The sequence below is a fragment of the Hypomesus transpacificus genome, chromosome 11, assembly GCF_021917145.1.
Source record: "Hypomesus transpacificus isolate Combined female chromosome 11, fHypTra1, whole genome shotgun sequence".
NCBI classification, from domain to species: Eukaryota; Metazoa; Chordata; class Actinopteri; order Osmeriformes; family Osmeridae; genus Hypomesus; species Hypomesus transpacificus.
The window spans coordinates 17,632,452-17,651,328 of NC_061070.1; the positions used below are offsets into that span (position 1 = coordinate 17,632,452).

Here is an 18,877-nt window from a genome sequence, read left to right on the forward strand (position 1 = left end):
TTGACAGCTTTAGTATAATGACTGAGTCTCTAAAATGACTAATTGTTTCCAATATTTGTTTACTTTGTCCAGTTACTAATGTATACATTTGTATTCCACACTACGTTGCTCCCTTTCCTTCTCTCCTATCGTGACAGCTGAGCAGATCCAAGGCCTTAGGATAAAGGAACAAGTGAGCATTAGCAGTTCTAGGAAGGAAGCAGGGTTGTTACATTTACATTTACATTTAGTCATTTAGCAGACGCTCTAATCCAGAGCGACTTACAGTGAGTACAGGGACATTCCCCCCGAGGCAAGTAGGGTGAAGTGCCTTGCCCAAGGACACAACGTCATTTGGGGCGGGGAATCGATCCGGCAACCTTCTGATTACTAGCCCAACTCCCTCACCGCTCAGCCATCTGACTTCCATCCCATGTTACCTGAACTCATGCACAAAGAGCCATATGCATGCACGCATACACTTACAAACACCCACAGACATCAACCCATACACACATCTGAACATTCAGAGGACTACTGTACATACCCCCACACACACACATGCACACACACGTGCACACACACATCCACACACACATCTGAACATTCCGAGGACTAGGAAGACAGTGAGGTTGTGTCTCACTAATGTATCGATGAATGCACACATATCGTATACACACACACATGCTCACACACACACACACCCACGCACATACAAACACCGACGCCTACTGTACTGTACATACCCTCCCCCCCCCCTCACACACACACACACACACCCTGGGCTGTGATTTGGCTCTAAAGGCAGACGTTCTTTTCTCCTGCTGAGGGGCTGCGAGTCCAGATCCTCACCAGGCTGTTTTTGGCCCACATGAAAAATTCAATACTGTCCCTCGCCATATTCGGCCTACATACAATACAGCGTACCACACAGCATTATTCATGTTACTGTACATGTGACCATGCTTAGACGAACACACTCACACACAATGTTGCATGCTTCCATGATGTTTTATATATGAGGGATGGCATGAGTATATGAGTGAGCGAATGCGTTGAGCAAAAGATAAACTGACGTTTGTACTGTTGTACTTGGGTTATCGACTTTTCCTTGTACCATATTGAATACTTCATTGTCGCTGACTTTTACCTATGGGATGATAGTTTGTTTTGACCTTAACACTCACTTGAGATGCTTCAGCAATACAATCTTTAATGTTTCCTCAGAGTAAATCAGGTGTGTGGTATTAATGTTTGTGTACAAGTTGGCTCAGGAAGCACACAGCCCAGTAACCGTAATTAGGTCATCCCCTCTGCACCCAAACATCCATTTTCATTAGAGGTAAACGACAAGACAGAAGGGGGAATAAAGAGGTTTTCCCAGCGGACAAGCTGTAAAATCTCGAGCCGCTGACATCACTGGTGATTCTCACCTGTCAACAAGATTACAAAGCTCACAAAATATATCTCATCGTACACTGTCCATGTAAAGGACTGATGCTTGGAAGCATAACCCCTTGAAAGTGCACATTTACCAAGACCATGAAGAAGATGAGTATCTTTACCACTTAGAAAAATGCAATCTCGTTCAGGGTTACAGAATTCCACCAGGTTGTCTTCATCGGATAACATTAAGGGCAATGGATCACTCAAGCATCCTCCAGTAGACAAGAAGAAAAGTATCATATTCTCGATTAGGTGTTGCCATTTTTCCCTCTGTAATAGTGTCATGGGGATGGCTTAGAAACAAGCAGAAGTCACATGTGGTCAAGAGGCCAAGGACTGCAGAAACACAGGAGGATTCTTCATAGAGAGAGATGAAAGACACATCTGGGATTAGGCTCTGCATTACAGAGCACAGCACAAGAGCCCTTTGGGAAAATAAATAGGTTGCCACATTTGATGGTGGTGAAAAACTAGTTTTTAACCTAAATTAGAACCTAATTGTGAAATAACTGTTTCTGAAGTTTGGAAGAGTGGAATCAAAGTTGAATAGTGTTCAGAATGAAAAATGTGCAGGTATAGATATATAACATGTACATTTAAATACATCACTGGATTACTTTACAAACCATTGATATCACGATCAAAAAAGGGATTTGCAGATCAATAACAGGAGGAAGGAAGGGTGAAACTGAACCCAACAAATCGATAGAAATGCTCTTACACAGGATAAAGCTGTTTCCTTGCTACAGAATCTTTCATGCAGAAAACACTGTTTCATCAAATGAGTGACATCACTTATATCCTTCACCCTGCTAGCTAAAACAAACAAGAAATAACACATTCATTGAAATACCACCCCCATAACTCTTAATGCCCTGCTTTCCATTTCCATTTACGTGTTTAGCAGACGCTTTTATCCAAAGCGACTTCCAAGAGAGAGCTTAACAAAAGTGCATAGGTCACTGATCATAACAACAAGATAGCCCCAAACATTGCGTGTAGCCAAAACATGAAGCATTCATTGTGAAAAGCAAATAAGTCCCAAAGGGAAAAACCATAAGAGCATGTCGTTAAACAAGTTACAACTAAATGACATGAACCTCAAAAGTGCAAGGGTGTATCTGTGGAAAAAGCAAGCAACAAAAATACATTTCACAGTGAGTACAATAATTTTAAGTCAGTTTCAAATAACCAACAAGAGCAACAAGTCTCTCAGTAAGAGTCATCCTGGAGGAAACTAACATCAGGTCCACCAAAGTACTGTTGTACTCCCGGAACAAGTGCGTCTTGAGCCTTTTCTTGAAGGTGGGGAGACAGTCAGTGTCTCTGATGGAGGTGGGGAATTGATTCCGCCATTGGGGGGCCAGGCAGGAGAAGAGCTTGTGTTGGGACTGGGCGCTCTTGAGCGGAGGGACCACCAGACGGTTGTCAGAAGAAGACCGTAGGTGGGGGCTGGGGGTGTAAGGCTGGAGCATAGACTTGATGTAGTCGGGTGCAGTTCCGTTCCAACAGTCAACTTAGAGTACCATTGTCTTATGGTAAAGTAGAATCTTATTTAAGCAGACCATGAAGTAGATATACTAGCTACCAGAAGCTTGCCATGCAAATCTGCATAGATACATTGATGGCTATTCACTCATTGGAGCCTTACTATTATAAAGGACAGGTGAGCAGTGAGATAGCTTCAGTGTTGTACTGCTTACTGTTAAATTGATACAGTGGGAACTGTTAAGATGGGATGAGTACTCAGGGATGTATACACTAATGAAAATCTGGTCAAACTTTACCTTGAGGAGTAATGTTTTCATGATGGTAAAACTTTCATTAAGTCATCCTTATCATGTTAGAAAACCTTTGGTGAAAGGTATTAAATACAGACAAGTGTGGTTCATAAATAGCCCTTTGGTTTTAGATGTCCTTTACATTGACAACTTGAACAAACTCATTCATTTCAAACAGTGACATCTCCAACCCTTTATAAAAAGTATATATTTATGTTTTGTGTTATTATTTTATAATATGATATAAAATAAACCTGTAGAGATGATTTACTTGGTATGACCAATGATTCTTAACATACTAAGATGGAATAAACATTGGACCTACCAAGCCCTTGCATTTCCTGCAATGCTCTGATCATATAGAGATGCATGCAGCTGGCAGAGTACATGTGAGCTGAATTCAAATGCACAGAAGGGTATTAGTCTGTCTATTGTCTACCGGGGTGAGATTTCAGACTGATTGGTAACAAGCTTCTGGGTCTTATTCCCAGGTATACCCCTCATCTTGATCCACCTGAGGCTTTCATTGAAGCACCATTATGAAGCAAAATACAACTTTTAACAATTAAAGCAGATTTAGCTTTCTGCATGAATGATTACAAAACCAACCATTGGCAACATCCTGTTCATTAATTAATATTGTACTTGGCATTTGGCAGTATTCATAACAACAGGAAGTAAACATAATTAATTGCTTCTTTTTTTTTGCCCATTAGCAGAAAAGTGGCATAAAGACAAAAAAAATAATGAGCAGAATCATTTAGCCATGAGTCATAGCTTAGAGTAAACAAAATCCCATATGCACTGTGTTTAAAAAGTACACAAAACAAGCCAACCTAATTTCCTTCCCTGCAGACACATAAATAACTGAGAATGGTCTCCACAGAAACCCATATGTCTCCCTGGAGAGCATGTCTTGAAGTGCAATTCATCCGACAGTCAACGATGAAGAAGAATTGCAACGACAGCATACTGAGGATTTTATACACCTTTTGCTTTTTTTAGATCAGCTGGTAAACACTCCGTCCTAAAATGTGAGATATGACATCCATGGCCAAACGGGCTCATGTATCGCCAACCAGAGACCATTTCCAAGCTTAATTGTGTGTGTTGCTGCATGATCACTTGGATATATGCATCTTACGTGTGTGAGCGTGTGGGTGCTTCACTGTATTAGGTAGCATGTATTGCAATCATACAACAAGCCTGTATGAACATGCATTTGCACTTGTGACTGTGGTAACAACAATGTGCCATGTTCGACAACTCTTGGCTGGCACACGCAGTGCATTGAAACCCAATCCAAATATAAACACCAATCCAACTAAAGGCAAAGCACCACTACATAGATCAAATCTATTTCACTCAAGTTCAATCCTGCGTGTGTCACACACACGCCACCTATAGCATCAGGGCTCTGAATGTCCCTTACCTTTCTGTAGACAATCATGTTGGGCGACTCATCGGTTACTCCATTGGTCCCCTGCCCGACGCTGTTGGTCTGTGCCATTGTCCAGTAGGGATTGCAGCCACAACCTCAGGTGCTGCTGATGGCAGAAAGACAGAAAACACATGATATGTGACATAATAGAAGCGATCTGTATTATTATTATTATGAACCAGGAAACCCCCCCACTTTGGATCGATTGTTGGTGTGTATATTTGCTTGGCATACTGTGTAATCCTGTCAGAGTGCGAATTATACAATGACAATCGGGGGGGGTCAACTTCTTCTCCAGGGCGTGTATCGACCCCCCCCCCAACACGTTATTTTTACCTCTTTTGGGGGGGTCCAAGTCCCCCCCCCCCCCCCTGTAATTCGAACCCTGAATCCTAGGTCACTGTAATGATACGCCTGAACAATATATCTGGTCTACTAGTCACATTACATTAATAAACAGAATGCTTCAGATAGGGTTGAAACTTAACATTTCAAGACATTGAGCATTTTAAGTATTTTAAATCTAGATTTTACGTTTTTCCTGTAGACATTTAATCTTTGAAGCTCACTGTGTTTTATCACACTGTATTTAAAGCTAGTATACCTATATCCACACAAACAGTCATTATCAACTAGTATAAGATCTACACATATGGTCATCTTCATCCTCTTTTGTTCACTGCTACATAATCTAATAACGTGCAGTTGGAAGAGTCCACAGTCCGCTAACACCAGGCAACACTCAGACCTAAGGTTTAGTTGGCAAGAATCCTGGCAATATTGACTACAAGGTCAGCATGCAAGCTTTTAATATAAAATTGCGTTGAAATGAGTAAAACGGAAACATTGAAGATACAGTCGTGAACAAAGACAGGCGTTCAGCAGTTGTGCCTATACTTTCATGGCGGTAGTCTATTCTTGAACATGAAAATACAAGTAGAATGGAAGACGCCGAAAGATGTTTGAGCGCAATGGGTTACCATACGAATACGAAAGATGTTCATCCTGAGACAGTCGACACGACACGCTATTCAAAATGAATTTACGGAACAAATATTTAAACGGCAAAGTCGTGTCACCTCAGCTACTTCGGCATAGCCTATAGCCTACCACTCACTCATACCTCTTCACCAAGACAAAACATTCAGATTTCAGTACCATGGACAGCATCCGCAAAACGCCCCGCACCCGTAATCAATCTGTCAAATCTACCATGCATACAACGTAAATGCGTGAACGAATACTATCAATCCTTGGTAATTTACCTGTAAAACGCACAGCTTGCGAATGGAATTCTCTTCCCTTACAGAACTGGTATGCCGTGCGTGCAGTGTGTCAACTGGTAGACATAGGAATGCAAGGATAATTCATTGGCGATGTGAAGAGGCAGGCATTAGATGCAGACTTGGTAGCCCTCTCCTCTCAAAATGATGCTGAACAGCACGGGCGCGCGTCACCCCAGAGTACGTGAACGTGCATCTATACATGACCAATCATGAGCAAAGAATCCAGCCCAGAAATCATGGAACCGGGAGAGATAATAAGGTGTGCAAGCACTAATTGAAGAGGTTGTAATGGTAAGAATAACCACAATTCAAAGTGATGCCCTGAGCCTGTATTATAAGGAAAACCTAAAGGGTTGACGACAGGTTATAATGCAATGCAATGAGACAACACCATATTTTTGGGATAAAGAGTTATAGATGTGCACCAATATGTTGTCAACGATTTTACATACATCCAGAACTAGCCATGGGAATGCATGTGGCCCATCATGGTTCATTTGGTCCGAACCGGATCATGCAATGTCACACGTTAATTTAATATGAGAGACACAGAGAGAGAGACAGAGAGAGGGAGAGAGAGAGAGAGAGAGAGAGAGAGAGAGAGAGAGAGAGATAAAGAAAGAGAGAGAGAGAGAGAGAGAGAGAGAGAGAGAGAGAGAGAGAGAGAGAGAGAGAGAGAGAGAGAGAGAGAGAGAGAGAGAGAGAGAGAGAGAGAGAGAGAAAGAGAGCGAGCGAGTTCGCCGAATGAATGTGAAACAGTGCCCCCATCTAGTGGCTGAAAAGTTTGCGATGATGGCGCTGCCTCTGTCAGAGAGACAAACATAGAACTCAATCTCCCAGCATGCTTTGAGGGTTTGCTCCGAAGCGGAAACAAAAGAAATCACAAATTTCTCAAAACATTCTAGTAGATAGCTAGTTAGTCAAAAGAGAAGAGGAACAGGTACAGGACCGACAGGTGCGTACGGTAGCTAACATCACGAACATACATCTGGAGGACTGACATGGCTTTAAAAAGAATACAGAAGGTGAGTGTGAGCAACATTTTTATTACGTCGTCATTCTTAGAAACGGTTGGTCACCACCACCATGGCACCGGCATAATTCCACGATAGCATATTGCATTGCTTAAAAGCTAGCTTGCTAGCAAACTGTTATTGTCTTTGCTAGGATTGGGTATCAAGAGACCAAACACCTGTACTACATAGCTAGCTATGGTATTTAACTGGTAAACTCGTCGGGTAGATGGATAATCGCCGATATTACTAGCTTGAGGACTAGTTTCGGTTTAAAAAAGCCTAACGTAGACTAACAATAGCTTAGTCTAGTTAGCCAGCAGCTAAGGTATCTACGCTGCAGTTTGGCTAACACAGCTAGTTAGCAAGCTCGCTAGCCTAGCTCTCTCGAACTAACCATTCTGACATCATTCTAGTCTGTATAGTTAGCTAGCTTTCTGGCTAGATGAAGTCAACATTTACTGGAACCATCACTATAGGGTGTTACAGTTGACAAAAATATTAACTGCTAGCTAGTGTGTGGATAAAGCACCTGACGTTAATTAGGGTGTCTTACGTTGGAACGGCTGTCATTAATTCAAACATAAATAGCCAAATCTTTTGCTAAGTGAAAGGTGCACTAAGTGAAACTATTCTCAAATAAAAACGTATACTAGTCTGAAATGTGTGCTTGCTCTTTTAGTAACTGGCTAACTACATTGTTCTGCTCATACACAATGTTAAATTATAGGAACTACATGATTTGCAAAGGGATCCTCCAGCCCAATGCTCGGCTGGGCCAGTTGGAGAGGACTGTAAGTCAGTTAAACCTAAAATACCTTCACGTGAATCTTTTTGGCACACACTCACAATCAATCATGATGGAGGTTATTGTTATCAGTAATATGATATGGTTCATGGGTCATGTGAAGCCTTTCTTTATTCATTTGTAGTGTTTCACTGGCAAGCCACCATCATGGGACCGGTAAGTCCTTTTCTAGATTCTCTTCCTGGATATTTCTGGATATTCAGTATACAATGGTGTTATTATGTTGACTGACGGGCCTTCTAATCATTGTGGAGACGATAGACTCATCTCCATTTTTCTCAGTATTATAACCCATGTCCTTTAGCATCACTACGTAGCACTTGTGTCCAATCCATCGTTTAATGAGGAATGATTTAGGGTATCTGACGGTGGAACATTGTATTATAAGCCATTATTACTTCTGTAACTATATACAATGAGAAGAAAATTTGACTGTGTTTTATAAGGTTAGATGTGAAACAAGGATGACAGGATTGATTTGAAACTGAATGAGTTGCAATCATTGAAAATAAATGTGTTCTTCAAACGCTGTAAAGTTTGGCCTGTGCTCTCTCCATCAGACTGACAGCCCATTTCAGGGTGGAGTGTTCTTCCTCACCATTCACTTCCCTACAGACTATCCCTTCAAACCACCAAAGGTGACTAACGTCTGATGGACTGTTATGACATATGGCTGCGTTTGTTTCCCATACATGCCTTTGTTGTTTATTCCGCACCACTTGTTCACTTCATTCAAACCAGAGTAATCGTATGCCAACAAAATTCCAACGTGAGTGTATGTTTGTGAACGAGTGAGCAGAGGATGAAGAATTCAAACACGAATCTTGTCTGAATGGTCACAAATCACGTCAAGCCCTGAATGTCATTCTCTGTGATTTGTGTCGTCTCCATAGGTAGCCTTCACAACAAAAATATATCACCCTAACATCAACAGTAATGGGAGCATCTGTCTGGACATCTTGAGGTCACAGTGGTCGCCAGCCCTTACAGTATCAAAAGGTAACAGACATGTTGTCATGTTGATAAATCATGACACTTAATGCTACTTCTGACATTCCTAAAAAAATCCTAAATCATTCATATACATCTCCCCTTTCTCTTAGTTTTATTGTCCATATGCTCCTTGCTATGTGACCCAAACCCAGATGACCCCCTAGTCCCAGACATAGCACACATCTACAAGTTGGACAAAACTAAGTGAGTCTGAATATATGTATTATTCCTGCTTGCATCAATACAGGGAATTTACTCAACCAATGGCTTGACATTACAGCTTACACTCATTGTTAACATTTAGACTGTTTGTTTTCAACAGGTACAACAGACTAGCCAGAGAATGGACACAAAAGTATGCAATGTAAAGGACTAAGATTTTGGCTGAGAAAAAGGTTGTGGCAAATGGATTTGCTGGACAACTGACCACAAAGTACTGTTGAAACGCCGAATCAACACTGGCTAAAGAAGAAGTGTTTGATAAAGAAAGAAAAAAACTAAAACACTTTCTCTTCCCTAATTAACTGATTTTACGCTTTGAAGTCACATTTTCCATTTTCTTTTGAAAATTCCATAGTTTTTATAAGTTATTATTCTTTTGTTGCTAACATGGCTTGTAAAGATTAAAAGCCAATTATGGTTTCTTTTTTTTCTCCATCTTTTAGGTACAGTTTTCTTTTTTTCTTTTAGAGATTTTTATTGTATAGTATAAAGCTATACAAAATCTATTTTTTATCATTTTGCATTAAAAAGTGAAACGAGGTATTTTGTGCTGGTCATTATTGTGAATATTTAACATAAGAATTAATCTAATCTAATGTTTGTCTATTTAATTATCTAATCATAATCTGTGTTTATTTTCTGCTGTATATTGGACAGTGTAAACTTTGTGAAATTGTTCATACATGATACACGTAGAATGACGCCTATATATTCAGTATGGAGCGTCAGACGCATCACCCAGTGGTTTAAATTGACTTAATTCATTTAACCACTAGGTGGGAGTATTTACCTGCACTGACAACGTCCTAGAAATACTTAATACTTAGTCTTTTGATGCCTCCATTATTTTGTATATTGCGTTATTTGGTGATTACTACATCTTGCTATAATGTTAAATCGTGTCAAATGATATTCATTATCAGCAGCCTCGCTTAAAATGTTTATTTTCGTCAAGACACGGTCTTTCAGGAACGCGTCATGGTGGTGCTGATGAAATAATACTTTTTACCGTTGGATATTAACTACCCCTCTTACATACTCAAATTATAGTCTGTGGTTTTATACTATCCAGTTTAAACATACCTGGAACAGTTGCTATTTGTGAACTTTCTTTCACTAGCCCAGTAACATTTCCTTGATCTTAGCCACGTAAACTAGGGCAGGATGCTCCTAGGTCAGACCAAGTTATTCATCACATATCTACTAACAACCACCGAGGGTTTATCCAGGTCTTCCGTTTACACTTTAAGAATAACACAGGATAGCCCATCTTGCGTCTAAAAGTTTGAAGTTTTATGGTCTACTTTTGGGCTACGCCAGAGTTGTGTTTTTATATTGTAACGATGGCGCTAGGGGTCTATATTGGAGTGGATGCGTAATAATCGGACGCAGAGAAGAAGACCTTTTTATCCTGTGTCCCATACACCGCTCGACTACAGGTTTTATTACTACACCACCACTCACATGTGAATGCCAACAACAAGTCATTAACTCACATACAATTCACAGTTATGGCAACAACGATAACTTATAGTTACTAATATCCATACATCATCCACTGACAAACCTAATTGACAGAACAACAACACTCAACTCAAACATGCATACAACATTAACCAAACATGAAACAAGTATGTGAATTGCGCCACCCACAATCCTTTGCGCCAACAGCGCGAGTTAACACGCGACCAATCCGTGGGTCGCTACATAGCCCCCACCTGAGGGGTCAGTCGTCCCCGACAACCCCATCACCCAACAGGTAGTCTCTTAAGTGTCCTGGCCGTAACCGCCGCCGAGTTGGCCTCCTGGGACTGGTAGAAGGTGCCATAGGGGGGGGGTTACATTGTCCAGTGGGAATGGTGCCGCTGGTGTCGTTCTCTGCTCCACCCGTCTCTGGAGCAAGCGGGCGATATGGTGATAGTCTGTCCTGGTGCAGCACCACCACACGCCCCCGACCAGGCATGCGCACCCGATACACCACCTCAGAAACCCGTTCCATAACCTCACTGGGCCCCTGCCAGTGACTGCATAGCTTGGGTGACACCCCCTTCTTACGAGTAGGGCAATACACCCAGACCTTGTCACTGGGCTTGAAGGTCAGCTTCCGACACCGGGTGTCGTAGGCTCTTTTCTGCCGTACCCCAGAGTTAGCCTGGGCCTGACGAGCGTACTCATGGACTACTTGGAGGCGATCTATCAACCTCCGGTAGTAATCCATCTCCTTTCCTCCAGCAATCTCCGGCTCGGGCGGGGTCCCGAAAACCAAGTCCACCGGTGTCCGTAATTCCCGCCCAAACATGAGGGCAGCTGGTGTGCACTGGCTGGACTCTTGGACGGCCGTCCGGTACGACCACAGGACCAGGGGCAGGTGGCGATCCCAGTCCCGCTGATGTTGGCTGGTCAGGATGGCGAGCTGGGTAGCCAGGGTGCGGTTGAACCGCTCCACCAGCCCATCGCTCTGAGGGTGGAGAGGTGTCGTCCTCGTCTTGGATACTCCCAGCCGTCGGCAGACCTCGCTAAAGACCTGGGACTCGAAGTTCCGCCCCTGGTCACTATGGAGTTCCGCAGGGACCCCGAAGCGGGCAAACATCTCCTCTACCAGCCTTTCCGCAGTTGTGGTGGCACTCTGATCCGGCACCGCGTATGCCTCCGGCCATTTGGTGAAATAATCCATGGCCACGAGGACGTAGCGGTTGCCGGAATCAGTCGCTGGAAAGGGCCCAAGTATGTCCACCGCTACTCGCTCCATCGGAGCCCCCACCAGGTACTGCTGCAATGGGGCATGGGAGCGCTGCGTTGGCCCTTTCTTAGCAGTGCAAAGGTCACAGCAGTGCACATACAGCTCCACGTCCCGTCGACAACCTGGCCAATAGAATCGGCCCCTGAGGCGGCGGAGGGTCTTGGCGATGCCGTAGTGCCCCGCCCCCACCGAGCCATGGACGGTCTGAAGGACCTGTTGGCGGAGTTCACGGGGTACCAGCAGCTGTAGGAGGTCGCTTCCCCGGCCAGGAGCTTTCCACCTCCGGTGCACCAGCCCGTCATGGAGCTCCAAGTTGCCCCACTGTGATTGGTAAGCCTTAACCTCCGGTCCGTGGGCAGACACTTCTGTCCATTCGGGACGCCGCCCCGTCGCCAGCCAGTTGATTACCACCGCCAAGGTTGCATCGGCCTCCTGGCATTGTTGCAGCTGAGCGGAGGTCCATGGAGAACTCCCCTCGCAGTCAGCTGTCTGAATGGCTGCCACCGTCAGTGGTTGGTCCCGCTCCTCTTGTCGTTGGCAATACCGACATTCCAAGACTGCACAGGGGCGGCGGGAGAGGGCATCAGCATTAGCATGCAACCGCCCTGGTCGATGCTGGATCTCGAAGTCATACTCCTGTAGGGCCTCCAGCCAGCGAGCCACCTGGCCCTCCGGGTTCTTAAAGTTCAACAGCCAGGTAAGGGAAGCATGATCGGTGCGCACAAGGAAATGGCTGCCATGCAGGTACGGCCGGAATTGTCGCAGTGCCAGGACCACTGCCAGCAGCTCACGCCGGGTCACACAGTAGTTCCTTTCAGCTCGGTTCAGAGTGCGGCTAAAGTAGGCTACTGCGCGCTCCACCCCTCCAACACTCTGGGACAGTACGGCGCCAACTCCCACGTTGCTGGCATCAGTGTCCACGATGAAGGGCTGTTCCGCATCTGGGTAGGCCAAAATGGGAGCCTCGGTAAGGTCAGTTTTTAGCTGGGTGAAGGCTCCGGCACACACGTCGTCCCAGTCAAAGGGCTGTCCCTTGTCAGTCAGTCGATGGAGGGGTTTGGCAATCGTGGCGAAGCCCCGGACGAAACACCGGTAATAGGACGCCAGGCCCAAGAAGCTCCGCAGTTCGGTGACGTTGGCAGGGGGTGGCCAATTCTGGACTGCGGCCACCTTAGCGGGGTCGGTAGCTACCCCGTGCGCGCTGACCACATGGCCCAAGAACTGCGTTTCTCTTGTCAGCAGGCGACACTTGGCAGGGTTCAACCGCAACCCAGCCTGACGAATGGCTTCAAAGACCTCTTGCAGGTTACCCAGGGCTCGGTCAAAGTCGCTGGCATGCACCAGCAGGTCATCCAGGTATACCACACAACGACTCCGTGGTATTTCAGCCAGTACCCTCTCCATCAGCCGTTCGAACGTCGCTGGTGCATTACAGAGTCCAAACGGCATAACACGAAACTGCCACAGTCCCTGTCCAATGGTAAAGGCAGTCTTTGGTCGTGCGTCAGGGGCCAACTCCACCTGCCAGTAGCCACTACGCAGATCAAGGGAACTGAACCAGCTGGAGCCTGTGATATGGTCGAGGGCGTCATCTATGCGAGGGAGGGGGTAAGAGTCCTTCTTGGTCACCGCGTTGAGACGTCGATAGTCCACGCAGAACCGCCAGCTGTCATTCTTTTTTCGAACCAGGACAGCTGGTGCGGCCCACGGACTGTCAGAGGGCTCAATTACCCCAGCAGCAGCCATCTCCCTAACTTTGTCTTCTGCCACCTGTCGCTTGCCGAGGGCCAGCCGGTGAGGCCGCAGGCGGATGGGTTGGGCGGTACCGGTGTCAATGGAATGCTGAACCAACCCCGTCCGCCTACAGTCCTCATCCTTTGCTGCAAAGATATCTGCATAGTCCTCTAGGAGGTGCCTCAACTGGCCGCACTGCTGTTGGTCAAGGCCATCACTGCTGCGGCGGCAGAGTTCCCTCACCGCCTCAGACGTCTCCGCCGATGTATGGTTGGTAGGCTGACCTGGCATGGAGTCGCTGGTGGCAGCTGTTTGGCAGCTGGCTTGCTGGTCTCTGACCTTTGTGTTCTTGTCCTGGCCGGCCTGGAGCGCCACAGTCTCCCCACCAAGGGTGATGGCTGCCCTCAGGACATCAACATAGGCACCCCAACGGGACAACAGGTCCAGGCCGATAATGCACGAGTCCTGAATATTGGCAAGCCAGAACTCGTGCTCCGCCTCCTGGTTCCCAGCCTGGATCCGCAGATGCTTCTTCCCCTTTGTAGCAGCCTTCTCCCCTGTCACCGTCACCAGGTTCGTGTCTGACTTTGCCCATGCGCCGGAGAGCGTCCCCATGGTTCCTGGAAGGACGCCAGGACGCACCAGTGAGACGGTAGACCCCGTGTCTACTAGAGCTTGGCAGGGTTGGCCATCAAGCCAGCAGTCCAAATACAGTCCCTTAGTGTTGCCTACACGACCAATCAACAGTTCTTGGCTTAAGGGAGGGGCCAACGATTGGGGTGGCGGGCCCCTCACTGCGCCACCCCCCCGTCGTTTCCCGTCTGCTGTGGTGCTCTGGAGACTGGTGCTGGTGCTGGGCAGTCACGGGCAATGTGACCAGGTTCGTCACAACGATAGCACCGAAGAGTGGATCGAGGTCGACGGTTCCCAGCTGGGGCTGGCCGCCGCTGAAACTGCACCTGACAAACTGGCTCGGCCTCCTCACCCTCACAGTCGATGGCCCGGACGTGTGGAAGGGACAGCCGTGGGGCAGCCTGAGTGCAGAGCACCGCCTCTGCCCGTACCGCTTCTTGAAGAGCCCCCTCCAGGGTTCTGGGCATGGTGAGACGCACATGCTGGCGTAGCTGCTCTGGCATAAGCCCCTTGAGGAATGCATGGAGAGCCAGCTCCCCTCTTGCAGCGGCGTCGAACATTGGATAGCCATGGCGGGCGTAGAGCTGGATATCTGCGGCGAAAGCGCCCAAACTCCCTCCCGGCGGCGACAGCTGGCTAGCCTGTCCCTACTCTGGTCAGGGAATGGTGGCTGCCCGAACCGCCTCTCCAAGGCCCCGGTCAAGGTCTCCAGGTTCCGCTGTTCTCCCGGGGTCAGATCCAGGAGCACCTGCAGCGCATTTCCCTCCAGCGCCAGGGCAAGATGAGTGGCGGCTTCCTCGCTGCTCCAACCACCATGCCACACTGCCAACTGGAACTGGGCAAGATATGGCTCCAGGAGCGTCTCTCCATTGAACTTGGGCACCTTCGCTGGTGTTCTTGGCATGGCAGTGGAACGGGGCAGGATGGCCCCAACATCCACCTGTGGGGACGCCCCAGGTAGGTCAGGTTGGATGTCCACAGCTATGGCTGTGTGTTCTGTGGTTCCACTCCCGGCCTCTAGGGGGCGACAAGGCCGTGGCACACTGGACCCATCAGCGTGGGACGACGTTCTTGCCCTGGAACGCTCTATCTTCAGCCTACGTTTCTCCAGGTGTAGCTGAGTCCTCTTAATGGTCTCTTCAAGATCTGCGATTTCTTCCTCCATCCTGCGTGGTTGCGCCATCCCACTTCTGACACCAATGTAACGATGGCGCTAGGGGTCTATATTGGAGTGGATGCGTAATAATCGGACGCAGAGAAGAAGACCTTTTTATCCTGTGTCCCATTCACCGCTCGACTACAGGTTTTATTACTACACCACCACTCACATGTGAATTCCAACAACAACTCATTAACTCACATACAATTCACAGTTATGGCAACAACGATAACTTATAGTTACTAATATCCATACATCATCCACTGACAAACCTAATTGACAGAACAACAACACTCAACTCAAACATGCATACAACATTAACCAAACATGAAACAAGTATGTGAATTGCGCCACCCACAATCCTTTGCGCCAACAGCGCGAGTTAACACGCGACCAATCCGTGGGTCGCTACAATATGTTCAGTGCGTATTTATAACACTAATAGCTTTTATTAATTTCTGCCTAAACTATCTGGTGTTAACGGATTAGGCATAGTAGAGACAGCTTGCCACCAACCCGCATACAGCTCGTGATCGTAGGTATGTCACATTTTGCATAGGCTCATTTTTACGAGGGGGACTAAAACGACTTCGTAGAAAGTACAGTCGGCTACTAGGAGAGATTCCAGATGTTGGGTAAAACTTGCTTTGGGAGGAGTCCCATATTTAGATCTTTGTGTAGGCTTGGCCTATGACACGTGACAGATTTCCCAAGTAGTTCTTGCACAGGGCATCAATTTGAGCGCTCAAGGGTCAGCAAATAGAAGTAGCACCCAATCACACCAGTTTATTTTTTAGTGGTGCTGATACGCGCGAGAGGGATTCAGTGAAGTCGCACTGCGCAACGATGAAGGACAACATTTCAAACTGAGTGAAAGGATAAAGTTTGGAAACAGCTTTACAACTTTACTGTTTAGTGTAGCTTTAAAATTACTTCGAAACGCAGTGGTCATTGGAAACGTTGCTGTGCAGCGCAATGGCTGCCCAGTGCGATTCTTTGAGCGGATACTTGCACCAGTCGGACCAGGGCTCGAACAGCGAGCGCAGTGACTCCCCAATCCCCGGATCCGAAGATGACTTGAGCGGACCCCATGTCTTACCAGACCCAGAGTGGACGGAGGAAAGATTTCGAGTTGACCGCAAGAAACTGGAAGTCATGCTACTAGGTAAAGTATAGGCCTGTTGATTTTTGTAAACCGTGGTGCTACTTTTGGAAGAATATGAGGGAAATGTCTCCCAAGTTTCCAGTAAGCTAATTATGTTAGCGAATGTTCTGTTTTCCTAGGCCTTCCAAGTTTTTCATTTTGTGACTTTCAAGGAGATTAAACGGAAAAAGGTTCTATGACTCTACATAGCCTAGTTTAAGATTTTCATTTTTGTTGAGCCTGAAAGCATTTTAATAATCAAACTAAATAAATTGCGCAACTTCATTTTCAGCTTTGAAGTTTCCCAATTAGGCATCAAATTGTCAAGGCCAACCTTGCTGTTATGACATGCTCGTTTCGACTAGGGAAGGCAGATTGGTTTTGCGTTAGTGTCACAACTCGACCAATGGGAGTCGCTACGCAGCAGCAATGAGTTCAATTAGCCTAATCTTTGTAAATCCGGACCAAATGGAAATTCCAATTTTTGTGTTACGTTAACATATCCATAACTAATGATGCTGACCTACAACCAACTGTCCAACTTCTAGTTAAAGAAGTGGGCTACCAACCACTCACGGTGTGGTTTGTGTGAGTTGTCCTTAAACCCTATGTGCTAAAATACAATTTTATTATTAAACTTCAGCATAACTCCACTCTTTTTCAAAAAAACTCAACTGGTTACTATTAAAGCTTTGACGTTGTTTATACAAATGGTTATTAATAGCTTAACTCTATTGGACAATTTACAGTTGAATGGGGTGATTTCAGGATGTTTGAGTGGCAATTTTCCAATGATTCCATTTGAATAGGGTCATAATTCTTTCTCTCCAAAACACATCATGTTCGTGCAACTGAATGGACGTTGGAAGCTTCTTTATCCATCTCACAACAGCTAGTCAATGTCTACATGGAAATTAAATCAAAAGTAAAAACAAGAAGTATTAGTTGGCTCAAGTTCAGTAAATTATATCTGTACAGCTAATTGTTTTACTGTCTCACGATTAAGTACTGAATGCACCTGCAATGACTCAGTCAAAATACTATCCAGGCTTTCACTGTGTTGTGAGTGTGTACTTATTTTTTGTACTTTGGAAAGTTTGTTGTGGATTAGTCCTCTTCAGAAACAAACACGTATTCACACCCAGCCTCTCTCAGCCTCCTCTGATGGCGCTTCATAGCTGCAGCTCTGTGCATTCCTCAAAGCTCCATGTCATTCCTGCCTTTTCCAGGAAAACAACTTAACCAGAGGCCGGCCCTAAACCATGGTTCCCATTCGGACACAGTGTGCCACGTCTGTGTGTGTGTGTGTGTGGGTGTGTGTTCGCAGATGTGTTATTGTGAGTAAGAAGGTGACATATTTCCCTCTGCAATGTGTTCGTGTTGTCCAAACTAAATAGAAGCATAGCCTTAAGATTTACATGCAAGGGTAAGTGTGTGGTTTTCTTTGGTCTTGGGGTTTCATCATGGGAGGTGGAAGATATTTCTCATGGTTCATGCTGCAGTGGGTGCATGGAGAACACACTGTTTCCCTGCCTCCGTCATCTGTCTCCTCTGGTCAGCTGGAGTTTCAGGTAGAGTGAACATACGCCGTCAGCCGTGTAACAGCTCTGCTCTCCCTCTTATTGTGTGAGGAAGGGTGTTCCCTATCTCATGAGACCTTTTTTGGGAAGAAATCCTTCCAAATCCTTTCTTTGAGTAGAAAGAGGAGTTTGTTGTTTTAGCCTTTTTGTGACTAATTTGAACCCATGTCTTGTCTGTGTATTCGGAACCAATGAGTATCTTTGTTCAAATCGGTGTGTTCTGATTGGTGGCAGTGTGTTACCGTCATTGCTGTAACATCTGGCTGTTTTCATTGGAGGAAAGAAAACAGACTTTTTGACGCTGTGTCCTGAAGGGTTTCCTAGGCATAGTTAGGCCCATAATGAAACCATTGTGTGGAAGCGTCAGTTTATTTTGACACTTTTTCATGATCTGTGATGGTATCTCCCGACCTTGCTCTCTTTGATGCTCCTGTAACATCTGTTGCTAAGCGCCAGAAGCTGTGAAATACCCCCTCAATGTCAGACAATATCTCACACACCACTGCTAACTTGTGCATGTGGACAGGTATTTAAGCATTGATTATGGAGAAAGGACATTGTTTACTGGGATACATTCATGTGGATGCATCTCATCTGCAAAGAAAAAAGTATCACAGTCAAACAATGTTCCAGTTCTGCCTGTTATTGTCATTAGTTTAGTGTCTGTTCCTCTCAGTAGTCTGGATCAGGTGAAACAATGAACACACAAGTCTTTGACCAGCCTTAACATTTGTTCACATATGGATCACACTCCTTGGCCGTACATGCCAGAAGAATTGTGTGATGGATGTAAAAGGGCTGTTTTTACAATTCGCAGAGTAATCTTATGCCATGTAGCAAAGTGATCTGTGAGTGGAAGTGATGGTTGGGGGGAATAACAGCTTTGATGTACAGGCTTCTGACTGGAGTGGCTCTGTC

At 45.7% G+C, this 18,877-nt stretch overlaps 3 protein-coding genes across 5 annotated transcripts in view; 2 read left to right on the forward strand and 1 right to left on the reverse strand.

Annotated features, from left to right (window-relative positions):
* LOC124474125 (regulator of G-protein signaling 7-like) overlaps positions 1–5,952 on the reverse strand; it is a 32,147-nt gene extending 26,195 nt beyond the window's left edge. The window contains exons 1-2 of the mRNA XM_047030022.1: positions 5,913–5,952; positions 4,639–4,753 (exon numbers count right to left, since the gene is read on the reverse strand). Coding sequence (XP_046885978.1) covers positions 4,639–4,716 — 78 coding nt within the window. The 5' untranslated portion in view covers positions 4,717–4,753; positions 5,913–5,952. The remainder of the gene's footprint in view (positions 1–4,638; positions 4,754–5,912) is intronic.
* An 833-nt stretch (positions 5,953–6,785) lies between these two features.
* On the forward strand, positions 6,786–9,509 carry LOC124474126 (ubiquitin-conjugating enzyme E2 D4-like). The gene is made up of 7 exons (XM_047030023.1): positions 6,786–6,958; positions 7,677–7,740; positions 7,879–7,910; positions 8,315–8,392; positions 8,648–8,753; positions 8,858–8,951; positions 9,070–9,509. Exons 1-7 carry the CDS (start codon positions 6,935–6,937, stop codon positions 9,113–9,115), a joined length of 444 nt encoding a protein of 147 aa, XP_046885979.1. The 5' UTR covers positions 6,786–6,934; the 3' UTR covers positions 9,116–9,509.
* Positions 9,510–15,809: 6,300 nt separating this feature from the next.
* LOC124473648 (protein bicaudal C homolog 1-B-like) overlaps positions 15,810–18,877 on the forward strand; it is a 44,790-nt gene continuing 41,722 nt past the window's right edge. For 2 of the 3 annotated variants that reach the window (XM_047029278.1, XM_047029277.1), the window contains exon 1: positions 15,810–16,400. In XM_047029278.1, coding sequence (XP_046885234.1) covers positions 16,211–16,400 — 190 coding nt within the window. In that variant the 5' untranslated portion in view covers positions 15,810–16,210. The remainder of the gene's footprint in view (positions 16,401–18,877) is intronic. The other variant, XM_047029276.1, reaches the window with a different exon arrangement.